We start from the raw sequence: 13,765 nt of genomic DNA, 5'->3' as shown, positions 1-13,765 counted from the left end.
TCCATAAAGTAGTTGATTGATCTTTCGTGATGTGTGATTTTAATTATGCAGAGAGTTTTAGTTCTCTGGAGGCATGAAGATTTATATATTTTAAACTGCACTGTAAGTGACCTAGAATCAATAACTGATTGTAGGTGAAGTAGATACTTTAAAGTAAAAGACATTTGGGAAAAGTCAGGCATTTCATTAAAGGTATTTCCCCTATCTAATTCTTTACTGTCCTAACTGCTCACATCCTTTTCTATGCTACCTAAGTAGTTGGTAACAGCATGGTATTGTGAATACTGAAGAATAAAGGCTAAGATTTTGAAATGGGAGGAATCTCATGAATTATTTAACCCCAGCATGGGGAACCTGTGGACTCAAGGCCACATATAGCCTTCTAGGTCCTCCAAGTTTTACAGAACAAATCCTTTTATCAAGGGAGTGTGTTCTGTGAAGTTTGGATCTGGTCAAAGGGCCTTACTTGAGGACCTAGAAGGCCACATGGGGCCTTAGGCCGCTGGTTCTTCACCCCAACTCCTCATTTTACAAATTAAAAAAAAAATGAAGTTTACAGAGGTGAAGGACCCTGCTCAAATTTGCATAACAATATTTATTTCTACTGATTATTTCCTTGACATGACTCCAGGACAGAGAGCACTGTTGTCCTACTCATCCCCCATTATGACATTCATGCCCAATGTGGAAAAATGGCAAAATAGAAATATATTTGATCAATATAGTAAAAGCTCAGGTTGTATTTTGTTTGTCAGAGGTGGTATTATAGTGAATAAAGAAATGTTCATAAAACAACATTTATGGAGAAAGATGATGATGAAGAAAAAGAAGGGGATTAGGAAACTATGGAAAAAAGGAAGATCAAAATGTTTACTGTTTCAAGCAAAAATCAAACTCATTGTCAGAAGAGACCATAGACATCATTTGATCCATTTATTTTTTTCTATGCCACATTAAGAGATGTAATTCACATTCTGCTTGAGTAGCTCATGTGACAGGAACTGGCTGCCACATGAACCATGTGACTTTCATTGTTCTAAAGCTCTTGATAAGTTCATAAATGTACATACACACATGCACATGTGTGTACACACATATAACATATATAAATCACTTCTTCAATAATCTTCATTCTTGAAATTTCCACCCCCTACAGCAATGCAGAATGAATAGACACAGTGCATTATAGTAAAGCATTTTATGTGAAGTAAGGAAAGCTTCAGTTTGAGTCCTTCCTCAGACGGTAACTAGCAGTGTGACTCTAGGTATGTCATTCATACACTCTGACCTTCAGTATCTTCATCTGGAAAAATGGGATTATAATCTATACATAATAGGGTCATTGTAAAGATGCAATGAAGTGATATATACAAAGCACTGTACTAACCTTAAAATGTGATATAAATTGAACTATATGATTACTCTCTCTTGTATGGAGTGTTCACAAAATATGTGAAGACAGATATTACTTCTCCCCTTAGTCATTTCCTCTCCATGGTAAACCACCCTATTATCCCCAGTTGTACTTAATAAGATTTGATTTCCAGACACTCTATCAATCTTGCCTCCCACCTCAAAATTTTCTTGTTTGTCATTTCCCTATTTTATATATTACTCAGAATTAAAAACAGGTTTCCAGATACAAGCTGAATAGTTATGAGAAATCATGGGGCTACATCTTTTCCTGCTCTGAATATTACACTTCGATCGTTTGTATTTGCAGGCAATTAGATCTAATAGAAAAGACATGGGCAGGTCTTACAGTGTAGTCATTCTATACAAAATATTTATTCAATTTCCCTAATACTATTAATTACCTTACAATTTAAAGTAACATTTTATGATTAATTTCATGGCATCCAACTGGAATGAGTTTTATGCTGAACAAGGACACAGTTTTACAAAAGTTCAGAAATATCACTGGAAATACCTGCAATATTTACAAAATATGATTGATTTTTACATCATCAGTAATTACCGGACAATTTGAATTTGAACTCTGAGATTTTTCTGATTGCATACAGTCTTGCAACTGATGAATGAGGATAGTCTGGGTATACAAGATGTAAATGCGGGGTCTTGCCTCTGGGAATAGGGAACAAAATGTTAGGTCTAGAAATGGCAGCAGAAAGAATGTGCAGGCTTATGACAATTAAACATTTGCAACTCAATGGAATCAAGGGACAAGCTAGGGAAAGGAAAATGTATTTCACCTTTTAATGTTTTTAAAAAGCAGTTTAGAAAAGGTGCCTGTGACTCAGCATCAATGTGCTGTGCCTGTCATCAGCTGTCTGGCTGTGTGCTCCAGGCTGTCCCCACAGTCTCTTAAACATCATAATGTCAATTTTATAACTTTTCAGGGACATCCATTTGTCAGAATTTTGACTCACTGATGGGGTCTCTACAGATTTATACCTGACAGTGTCTTGTTCAGCCTCATCTTGATATCATAACTTGGTTTTCATAGATGTGTATTGACGTTTTGCATTTGTCTTCCTGATCTGCTGTTATTTGCATAACCTTTGAGTGTCATTGCATAGGCTCTCTTCCTTCACATTTGACAAAACAGTGTATCTCAGGAGGACAAAATTAACGTTGTCATGAGATAGTGATGATGAATTCAACTCATAGCTATAGAAGAGGAATGAGAGCTACAGGAAAAAAAAATATACAGTGACTGCCTTGCCTTGTTATTCAGGATGGCTAAAAGGATAACAATTTCTGGGCAGAAATGGAATGTTAACAAAAGGGAACACCAGACAACTCGAAGAAGGAAATCTGTTCCTAGGGTCCCAAATATCCAAAAACATGTCATTTTGTAGCCCCATGATTTCTCTTAACTATTTAATTATTTATTAATCAGAACTATTTCCACATATTCAAGTGACTAGATTTTTCACTAGCCATTGGGGATCTTGTGATGAATGAGGCAAGACAGTGAATGGGAAGAGGCAATGAATGGATTGGGGTGGGTGGATATTAAAGGAGGAAAAAATAAAATGACAGAAACCACTGAGCTCATTCTAAAATGTCTCTTTGAGCTTGACATTGAACAGTAAACAAAGTTGAAAGAACTGTCAACTTAGTTTAGATGCACTGATTCACAAAATTATTTGCATCTTTCTTCTACATTGAGCCCCTGTGGATCCTTTGAATAAATGGACATATTTTGTGGGAAAATAGAACTATCTGGAAGTAATATGGGAAGGGGGGGTCACAATTTGAATCAGAATTTAAGCCAAAAGATATCTGAAAGTTTAGATGACTAACCAAGTCCCTGTATTTTATGGAGGGAGAAACTGAGTCTGAGAAGTGAGGTAATATTTATAGTGGCTAGAGTGTTGCACTACAAATTAAGAAAACCTAGGTTCAAACCATTCTTCAGACCTCTTTTTTCTGTATAACCTGGGTATAACACTCAGTCTCAGTTTTCTTATTCAAAAGAAATTTTGAATAATCTTATCTTTAAAAATACTTTCCTCACAGGATTATTGTGTCAAATGAGATAATGTATGTTATGCATTTGCAAGCACTAAAGTGACATATAAATGCTTCTTAGTATTGTTTGTTTTGTCTTTTAGTAAACCTATTATTCCACTGATGTAGGGAACTCTCAGTGATAATGATTACTATTATGGTTGTTATTGTTATTTGCCCAGAAGCAGGCTGCTACTGAGGGGCAAAGTCCCTAAGACAGAATCATTTCAAATTTGCTATTACTTTAAAATGGTAGCTTTATACAGTATCCCCAAAATTTAATTAAGCATTAAGATTTAACAGCTTAAATAAATTTATTATGTAAATAGCATAATTATGACATGTATTATATTACGTTACATTACTTTAATTAAAATTTATTATAAATAAGTATTAATAGTTTTAAGCTGCGCTAAGACTTTTGGGATCCCCTGTATAATGTAAAGAGTGCTAGGATAGTTTTTAGGATCCCTGAATTCTACCTCCAAAGCTGTCGCTAATTGGCTGTGTGACTGTGGAACTATTTCTCAGTGTAGCAGTTTCCTCATCTATAAGGTGAGAGTGTTAAATTTTGGATTTTATGAGGATTCTTTCACCTCTCTAATCCCAGATTATATTAAATGATGCCTTGTTCCAAGTGCTTAAAGAAAGATAAATACCTAATTAATCATTGTGATATCTCACTGATAAAGGGGCAGGTATCAATAACCCTTTTCCCCCACAGATTAGGATAGTGAATTACTAGAGAGGTTTGCATAATTAGACAAAGGTCATGGATAAGAAAAAAAAAAGCCATTTAAAGCTCCAGTGTCCTTTAAACTATGAATCCCTTCTTTGAATAAATGAGCTGCTTGCATAATATAGTGCTCTGAAAATAGTATCAATAGAGATTAGACTAGTGATTTTATTTTTCCTGGGCATACCCCAACGAGGAAACTTCTGCCAATCCAGAGAGGCACCTCCTCTGTAATTTTTACTTTAGAACAGACCTGTAAAACATATGACTTGCCAAAGGATTTCCAGCGGCCAGGGGAAAATGTAGAGGACATGAAAAAAGTAAAGATGTAACAAGTGCTTTGTCTGCACCCCCACCTCTGATCACTACTGTGCACCTCATATAACTTGGCAGGGAGCTTGCAGCTGAGTACATGCTCCTGTTTGTCACATGACCCGTGACAACCAATCATCATCAGCCTGTCTCTAGTGGGAGAGGAGCAATTTCATAACAAAAAAAAAGTAATAAATGTAATTAATTGATATTAATTGAAAATTCCCTTTTTAAATATAATTTATTTGTAAAATAGTTTAATCATTAATTATACCTTTACTTGGAAAGTGAGCTGCTAAAAACCTAACTGTGGCTGGAAATTTAAAAATTTAAGCCTATTTTAATTTTGGCCCTTACCTCTTGCCAAGTTGTGCAAGTCTGCCTTAGAACATTGCCTACAGCACTGAGGAGTGGAAGTGACTTGCCCAGGATTTCAGTCAACGTATGTCAAATGTGGGATTTGAATCCAAACCTTGGTTCCCAGGGCAGCTGTCTGTCCACAGTGCTACACTGTTTCATAAGCAGTAGACTCTCAGTAAATGACTGTTGAAGGAATAAATTAAACCTAATTTAACAAACAATTAGTAAGCAGTTCAAGAATGCCTGCCATGGCATTAGGAATTGGGGAAGGTGCAAAGTTTAGAAAACACACCAGCCTTATTGCATACTAGCAATCTCATAAGGAGACAGGGCACATGGGTATTGAATAATACATGATAAGTAGAGAGGTACAAAAGTACTACGTAGTGCAGTAAATAGAGTGCTAGACCTGAAGTCAGGAAGGTCTGAGTTCCAATCCAATTTCAGAAACTTCTGAACTATGTAGTGATGAGCAAGCTATTTAACCTTTTCTGTCTCAGTAATAGCACCTACCTGCTACGATTGTTGTGATGATCATATATGATATTTGTGAAGTAATTAATAGTGCCCAGCACATGGGAGGAACTTAATAAATGCCTCTTTCCCTTTTTATCTTCTCCTACTCTCCCATGCCAGTCTGGGGGGTGGGTTGGGTGGAAAGTCATTATTGAATGGGAACATCATGGAAGGCTTCATGGAGGATGTGACTTTTGAATGATGGACAAAAGAGGATATTTTAAGTTTAGGGACTAATAGAAGCAAAACAAAAAAGCATAAGACATATTCATGGGTCAGAAAGTTATACATTGTGACTAATGGATATAATACATAGCAGGAAATTGTGTAACCAGGAAGAAAGAATGATGTGAGATTGTAGAGGGCTTTTAATGCCAGTAAACGATACTAACTCCTTTGCTTTCCATGTTAAGTGTAGCTGTGAGAAAAGATATTTTAAGGTTGTATGCATCTACTTTTTTCACAATACAAAGAAAAATGATCATAATTTAACAATGCAAAATTGTCAAGCTATAAAATACAAATAAAGTTGCCCAATCATCTTGATTCAACTATTATTTGAAAGGACTCCCTAAGATTTATACATGTAATTTGTTAGAGGTGAAAAATATTTAACATGTATCTTTAATAAATTTTGATTAATTGCATAATTTAATGCCTTCTTATTCACATGCTCTAGATAGCCATGTTATAGTTTCAGAAAAATTAATTTTGAATGATAATCTGATTATGTATGCTCCAAAAATAACATTTATATGGCCCATCACTTAATCATCTTTGACTTAAGTCTTACTCTGACACAGTTTGTAGCTCAGAGGAACATGTACTTTTGCAATCTCTGGCCTGTCCTACCAAGGTTTAAAGATCTCAGATCCATTATTCCAGACCCACTCTAAATTATATGTTTGGGTATATATGTATGTATATGTGTATGTATACACACATACCATAATACACATATACATGCATTGTGTGTTTATATGTGTGTACATACATGTGTACTTATATACACATGAAATTCAAATGTATTCACTTATGTATTTTTTCACATAATAACCATCTGTGTTGTAAAATATGAGTGCCTGTCACTGTCACTATTCTTTTGGTAACATCTGCATCACCAAATTTTGCCTCTGTTATCGGAGTGCTCAACTAGATAAGTGTAGGTCTTTAAAAAGATTGATTATCAGATTACAAGCATAGAAAATCAGGAAGGTTCTCTACAAAGAGGCTGCTGATGTTGCAATCTGTGCTGGCAAAAGAACAAAATTATAGATTTTTTTTCAAGTATTAAATAGTAGTTCATAGTGGAAAGAGAGACAACCTCAGAATCAGTACCCAAGGCATCCAAGCCTTTATCATGCTAATTTGCAGACTAGATATTATTTCCCATTGGCAGATGCAGGTTTCTCAAGTGGGCTATACCAAAGAAATCAGAGGTCCTATCTCATTCTAATAATAGTACGAATTTGTCTCTGATAATCAAATTTCGGAGATAGAAGGGTGTGTGTATTTGTGTGTGTGTGTGTGTGTGTGTGTGTCTGTGTGTACTTACCTTCCATGGTGTGCCTACATGATAATTTGATGTATTTCCATGTGTGACAGGATAAAAATCACTCTTAATTTAATTTAATTTAATTCAATAAATATTTATTGAGAACTTACAACAACAACTATAGGATAAATATAAGTAACTAAAATATAAATAAGACACAGTTCCTGCCCTCCAAGATTTATAATACACTCAGGGGAAGAGATTAAAACACATTTATAAATATAAATACAAAGTGGAGTATCAAAGTATATGAGAGATCTATTGAAGCAATAAGTATTCACTTCCACCTGAGGAAATCAGAAAAGGTTTCACGATCAAGGTGGCATCTCTGCTGGGCCTTGAAGGATAAATTAAGTTTCAGAAGTCACACTTGCATGTATAGAAATACTGTCAGGAAGAGAGGGCTGGATTCCAGGTATAAGCTAAGGAATAAGCAAAAGCACAAAGGCCTTTGTTGAAACAAATGTGAAATGATACTCATGCCTGATCCCTCATTATTTTCCAAATTAGCATCATATAGTTATTTAATTCTACTTAAGTAAGAGTAAGGGTAACATTGGACAGAGAGCTGACTTAAGAGCTAAAGAGATGTGGCTTCCAATATAACTGGAGCCCACATCTCTTTGGCTCTCCTGGTCCCCTAAAGTTCAATAAGTCAATTAACCTATCCACGAACCCAGGGCAATCCTAAAACTTTTCAATTACAAATAAGAATAGTAGATGAAGTTTCTCACCAACTTGCCTGTCCCTTATTAATAAAATCACATTGGCCCCATATATTATTTTACTGAAAATACGACTGTATATATATATATTTTTTTTCAGTCAGATATGCAATGGACTTGTGATTTTTTCTTCACTTCCTCTGAAGTAGATTGATAATATCTGTAACTTAGAAAAGAGATCCTAGGAAGCTACTTAAAGTACAGAGAAGTTCAGTGAGCGCCTAGCATCACCCACTTGCTTGGTGCCAGAAGGGCAATTTGAACCCAGGTTTTCCTGACTCAGTCCAGAATTCTATCCATTATTCAAGAACCACTCTAAATTGTATGTTTGTGTGTATATATGTATGTATATGCGTATATTTATATGTGTATGTATATAGACATATTTACTTATATATATGAAATTCAAATGTATTCATTTTTTTTATTCTTTTCACATAATCATCTGTGTTGTAAAAATATGTGTGCCTGTGGCTATCACTATTCTTTTGGTGACATCTGCATTACTCCTTCTCCTCCTACTACTAAAATTACTATTTTTCTATAGTATAATATAGTATGATAATAGTATATTATAGTATTTCACCATATTAAAAAATTAGCTCTCAGGAGTCAGGATTTATGTTCACTTAATTTATATGGGACCTCTCACAGTAGGCAAACTAGTGGAATGCTACTAGTGATTCTTGTAATTTTGCTTTTGGTGAATTCTGCCTTCTCTTTTATCTCTATATATAAGTAGAAAATTTTTTTCATATGAGAGTTAAAAGGAGGGTCTGGTCTATAATGAATAAAGGAGATTAGGGGGTAAAATTTATTTTTATTTATTTATTTATTAGCAATTGGGGTTAAGTAACTTGCTCAAGGTTACACGGCCAGGTGTTTCTGGGTGGGTGCTAAGTGTCTGAGCCTGGGATTCGATCTCCAGGTCTTCTCAACACTGGAGCCGGTGCTCTTACTCGCTGTGCCACCTGGCTGCCCCGGTAAAATTTATTTTAATGATCATGAGGCTATTTTCCATCTGAATTTTTTTTTGTTTTTTTTATCACTGAATAAATTGAACTAGTAATCTATTTCACTTTTGTATCTTCCTCAGCACCAATGCAGTCCTTTGCAAAGATTGTATCTAATAAATGTTTGTTGAATGATAGTTTAAGAAGATGTTTAATATAAAGCTAATGATTCTTTGAATCATTTTGAAGAGTCTATTAAAATCATGAAGTGTTTTCCCTGGAATGTCCCATAGAATCAATATGGATTCACTTCCCATGAAAAAGTATGTCTCTTTAACTGGTTGAAGCAGGTGTTTTAGGACATCTTTCTTTTTAAATGTTATTCATGAAATGCCTAAAATTTAAAAAACAGGCATTTCATGAACATTATTTTTTTTTAAAAACTCATGGTGTTAAAACTAGACAGTTTTAAAAGCTATCAAATACTCACCTACTTATTACACATTGAGTCTGTGTTTCTCTCAATTTATTTTGTTTTGTTGTTCTGGAAAAAAAATAAATTCTATTGCCCTGAAAAAATATCAAATAAAATAATAATTATAATTCATTCAAAGTCAAATATGAATATCTCAAATGTAGACATTTAAAAATATGAGGAATAAATTAAAAATATAAGGCTATTGACCAATAGTGTACAAGTTAGTTTTATATTTGGAAACAGTTGAGACTTTGCAGATACTGCTTTAATTATTCTTCATTTATGAAATGAAAAACAATGACTTAATCTTTAAAAATCTTTTTTAAAAAGATTTTTTTCCCTTAGGGATGGTTAGAACATTTTTCATCATGTACATTAGCAAATGGATATTTACAAGTTTGCATTTTTCAATCTTATATAACTTTTATATATCATATATAATATTTATTTATAATATAATAATTATATATAACATTTATAATATATATATATAATAAAATATATTTAATCTTAGTATGTGTAGAAATCCTAGCCTTGTTTATAGTGCTATAAATCCATAAAATGAATAGAGCTAAAGAACTAATTTATTTCATTTTGGGGCACCAAATGGGGAAAGATGTGTTAGTCAAGTTTAAATGTATGTGACTAGGTTGCTTATTACTTCAAAGTACTTTATAGTATTGCCTGCCCTAAAGTGATAAGTTTATAGCATATCCAGTGATTGGCTTTATTAACTACTGATGATTCCTTAAACCCTTCTCATTGTTCAAAAGAAGTATCCCTTAATCCTGTTTCTTCACTTATACTTGCCTGCCTTTGCAGGTATCCCATTTTTCCTATTCTCCTGTTCACATAGCTCATGGAATGAATGTTGGTCATTTTATTTCAGGAGCTACAGTTTGAAAGACTGACTCGAGAACTGGAGGCTGAACGCCAGATTGTAGCCAGCCAACTGGAGAGATGTAAGCTTGGATCGGAGACTGGAAGCATGAGCAGCATTAGGTATTGTACTAACTGCTCTTTTTGCTCTTGCTGCAGTGAGTTGCTATTGATAGGAAATTGTGGTGTTTATCTTCTTGTTACACACTTGGCAGTGGGATTGAGGCATTCACTTAGATGCTGGAAAAGGCAGCTAACTGGCATGGTTTGTTATAGGCATCTGTTTTGGCAAAATTAATGAGTTCAATGTATGTAGACTCCAATCATTTTGCATGGGTCAGCCCAGAAGAAGACTGCATTTGTGACTTGCTTGAACAACAGGGTGCCAAATTAGAATCTTTATATTTTATTATTCTAAATGATCCAAGATGAGGGCTTGTTGGTGTTAAAGAAAAAAAATCAAGTAAGATAAAGGGGAAAATGATGCATTGTGGAGGGAAAACAATTTGCTTTTCATTTTATGTTTTATTGCTTATTTTCTTTTTTAAATTTCTGAAGAACAAAGTTCAAGAAAAGGCATTTTATTTTGCAAAAGATCTAGCTAAAAATCTTAGAGTTACATGGCTTTGATCTTTTCTAAAATGAAAGAACTATGCACACACATATGCATATGTGCAAATGCACACACATATATATGTATGTATTCAAAAGATATTCTCTTTTTGTGTAGACTTGAATATGACTAGGAGGATATTCATCTGGACTAAGATCATTACATTATCAGTATAATAAATACCAGTGATGAGGTTTAGAATTGGTAGAGCTGGTTCAGGTGTGAAAGAGTTCACTTAAGACCTTCTCGGTAGCCATTGGGAGCTTTATTGGTGCAAAATTAGTACAGGTCTCCTAGCAAGAAAGCCAAGTGAAACTCTGATATTGGGGGAGGTATGCTTATATAGAGTTTTCACAATGGTGATGTAGTTTTAGAGGTTTTTATGGAGGTTAAAGATTAAAGACAGAACAAGGTGACATAAGATGAGAGAGACAAAGGAAATTCTTTATGGTTTAAGGATTTAAGGACAGAGCAGGACACAGGCTAAAAATTAAAGGATAGGCGGAACACAGGGTAAGGGAGACAAGCAGTATTTTGGGTACAGTTTCAAAAGGGGAAAGGCCTTTAGGATGCCTTCAGGTTACAGAATAAACTAGCAGCTTCACAAACTCAACCCTTAACATTATTATTATTTTTTTTAAGCAATTGGGGTTAAGTAACTTGCTCAAGGTTACATGGCCAGTTATTTCTGGGTGTGGTGCTAAGTATCTGAGCCCAGATTTGATCCCCAGGTCATCCCGACACTGGAGCCGGTGCTCTTACTTGCTGAGCCACCTGGCCACCCCTAAGGAGAATGAGGGAAGTCCCCATTTCTTTTTACTTCTTTTGTTTTTTGCTTTTTTTTTTTTGGAGGGCAATTGGGGTTAAGTGACTTGCCCAGGGTCACACGGCTAGTTTTTGTGTTAAGTATCTAAAGTCAGATTTGAACTCAGGTCCTCTTGACTCCAGGGCCAGTGCTCTATTCACTGCACCACCTAGCCACCCCTCTCTTAAAATTATTTTTAACCCTTAGGGAACTGTTTGTTTACAGCATCTTGAGAAAAACTATTGCTTTAATTTCAGTTTTCCAGGTAGATTAAAACAAATAAACAGAAAGACTGTATCAACTGTCCAATCAATGAACATATGATACTATATATATAAATATATATATATATATATATATGTATTACATATACTATATACTACATAATACTATTACTATTTTTATTTTTAAAAAGATACAGCTAATAGTATTAGTGGCATCTTCCATACATCTTGTAATATTTTTTTTTCCTTTTGGCTAATGAATAGTGAATAGCTATTCAAGATCAAACCTCTGGGTCATCCATTTACTATCACAGTATGATTTTAGATGATATACCTCATTTAGATGATTGACAGAATTTAACAAGAGCAAGGAAAGCAGCTCATGAAAAGGAAACTTTAAAAATGGTTTAAAAGTTAAATCCTGATCTAGTTAATTGTGCAAGGGGTTAAGTGGAAGTAGAAGGACATATGAAATGAGAAAAACAATGAGAAAAATTATTTATTTGGCTGTATATATGTGTATCTTTGCCTTCATCTGATGATATTCCTTGCTAATGGTTAAACTACTCAAGGAGCTGGATATATGAACTCTGTTTTATAGTCACTGTTTTGTAGATATTTATCTTGAATTGAGTTCCATATCATGTTGATAGCTATCAGTCTCTCAAGGAACCTCATGGCTTTCTCTCTTATTTTTTTGGCTTGTCATTCATCAGTGTACTTACTATAACAGAACAGGTAGGCAACTTTCATCTTTGTGCATCTGATATAATTTTTTCTGTATTTATTCAGGGTTTCTTTTGTGTACAGTAATATAAAGAGCTTCATTCTTTTTAGTCTTAATACCACTTTGCCTTTTGTAAAGTCTTAATGTATGTCTTGGTGTTTATGGAACTCTGGCAATTGACTCATTTCTCATGGGAGGGCATCCCATTCAAAATCTTTAGCTTTATTAATTTCTGCCATAACCTAATAGTTTGTTCAAGGAGAAGTAAAGTGCTGAATTCATTAGGTCCCATTAGGTGGTTTATAAAAAATGAAAAAAAGAAAAGAGGTAGCATTCTATTAACATTAAAATATATTAATACCGCAGATAAAGGAGGGAACCTGAAACATTATCTAATACCTTTTGTCTCCATGTTTCTTTAAAGGAAACTTTTAAAAGATGGATGAGGAGGAGGAAATGGCTAGATTAAGCTGAATATATCTAGAATTCTTTCTCAGGCTTTTCTCCAACAACTTTGGGAAAGAGCAGGATCACATTTTTATGGTCACTAACCTGCATCATTTTGTTCTCTTATTGATTCTTACATGCTTTGTGAACTTGCCAAAGTGTCCCCATTTATCTATGACTTCATATCTTCCAACACTTGTGTAAGATGGATGAACACTGTATAAAGGGGTTGATGATGATAACTGTGACATTTGCCATAGTCCAAAGATTTGATCTTCTCTAGTGCGTTGTGTCCTAATCCTTTTCTTGACTTATCCCACTGAGCATGAAAGATCAGAATTGTTTGAACTGGCTCATTTTGTCTTTTTAAAGAGATTTGCAATAACCCATAGAAGCATATTGATGATATGCGTAATGATATTTTTTTTACATGTGACTAGTTCTGTTTTAAATAGTTGTCTGAAGCAGTTTATGCTTCATGTTTGCAAAGCACTTTACATTCATTTTCTCATTTGACTTTCTCCACAACTACAGGGAACTTTGTTCTTCGGTCATTTCAGTCCTGTCTGCCTGTTCATGACCCCATTTGGGGTTTTCTTAGCAAAGATACTGGAGTGGATTTGCCATTTCATTCTCCAGCTCATTTTACAGATGAGGACTTGAGACAAACAGGGTTAAGTGATTCACATGGCTAGTACATTTCTGAGGTCAGATTAGAACTCAGAAAGATCAGTCTTCCTAACTCCAGGGTGAAGCACCCTATCCACTGAACAATCTAGCTGCCCTGTGAGCAAGGTACTCTGGGTATTATTCAGACCACTTTAGAGTAGAAAGTATTGAGTTCAAGAGATTATTTGACTTGCCCATGGTAAAACAGTTAGCAGATGTCAGGTACTGGATTCATATCCCAACCTTCCTGCTTCATTCATTCAGTCAATAAACATTTATTAAGCACCTA

The 13,765-nt window shown here is 34.6% G+C and overlaps 1 protein-coding gene across 6 annotated transcripts in view; it reads left to right on the top strand.

The window, feature by feature from the left end:
* CTNND2 (catenin delta 2) overlaps positions 1-13,765 on the top strand; it is a 1,206,354-nt gene that overhangs the window by 435,310 nt on the left and 757,279 nt on the right. For all 6 annotated transcript variants that reach the window (XM_069077188.1, XM_069077207.1, XM_069077216.1 and 3 more), the window contains one exon: positions 10,002-10,114. In XM_069077188.1, coding sequence (XP_068933289.1) covers positions 10,002-10,114 — 113 coding nt within the window. The remainder of the gene's footprint in view (positions 1-10,001; positions 10,115-13,765) is intronic.

Source organism: Petaurus breviceps, unplaced genomic scaffold (assembly GCF_028583685.1).
Source record: "Petaurus breviceps papuanus isolate PSGF00001 unplaced genomic scaffold, PetGlider_PUasm1.0 151, whole genome shotgun sequence".
In the NCBI taxonomy this organism is placed as follows: Eukaryota; Metazoa; Chordata; class Mammalia; order Diprotodontia; family Petauridae; genus Petaurus; species Petaurus breviceps.
This window is presented reverse-complemented; position numbering and strand designations above follow the sequence as displayed.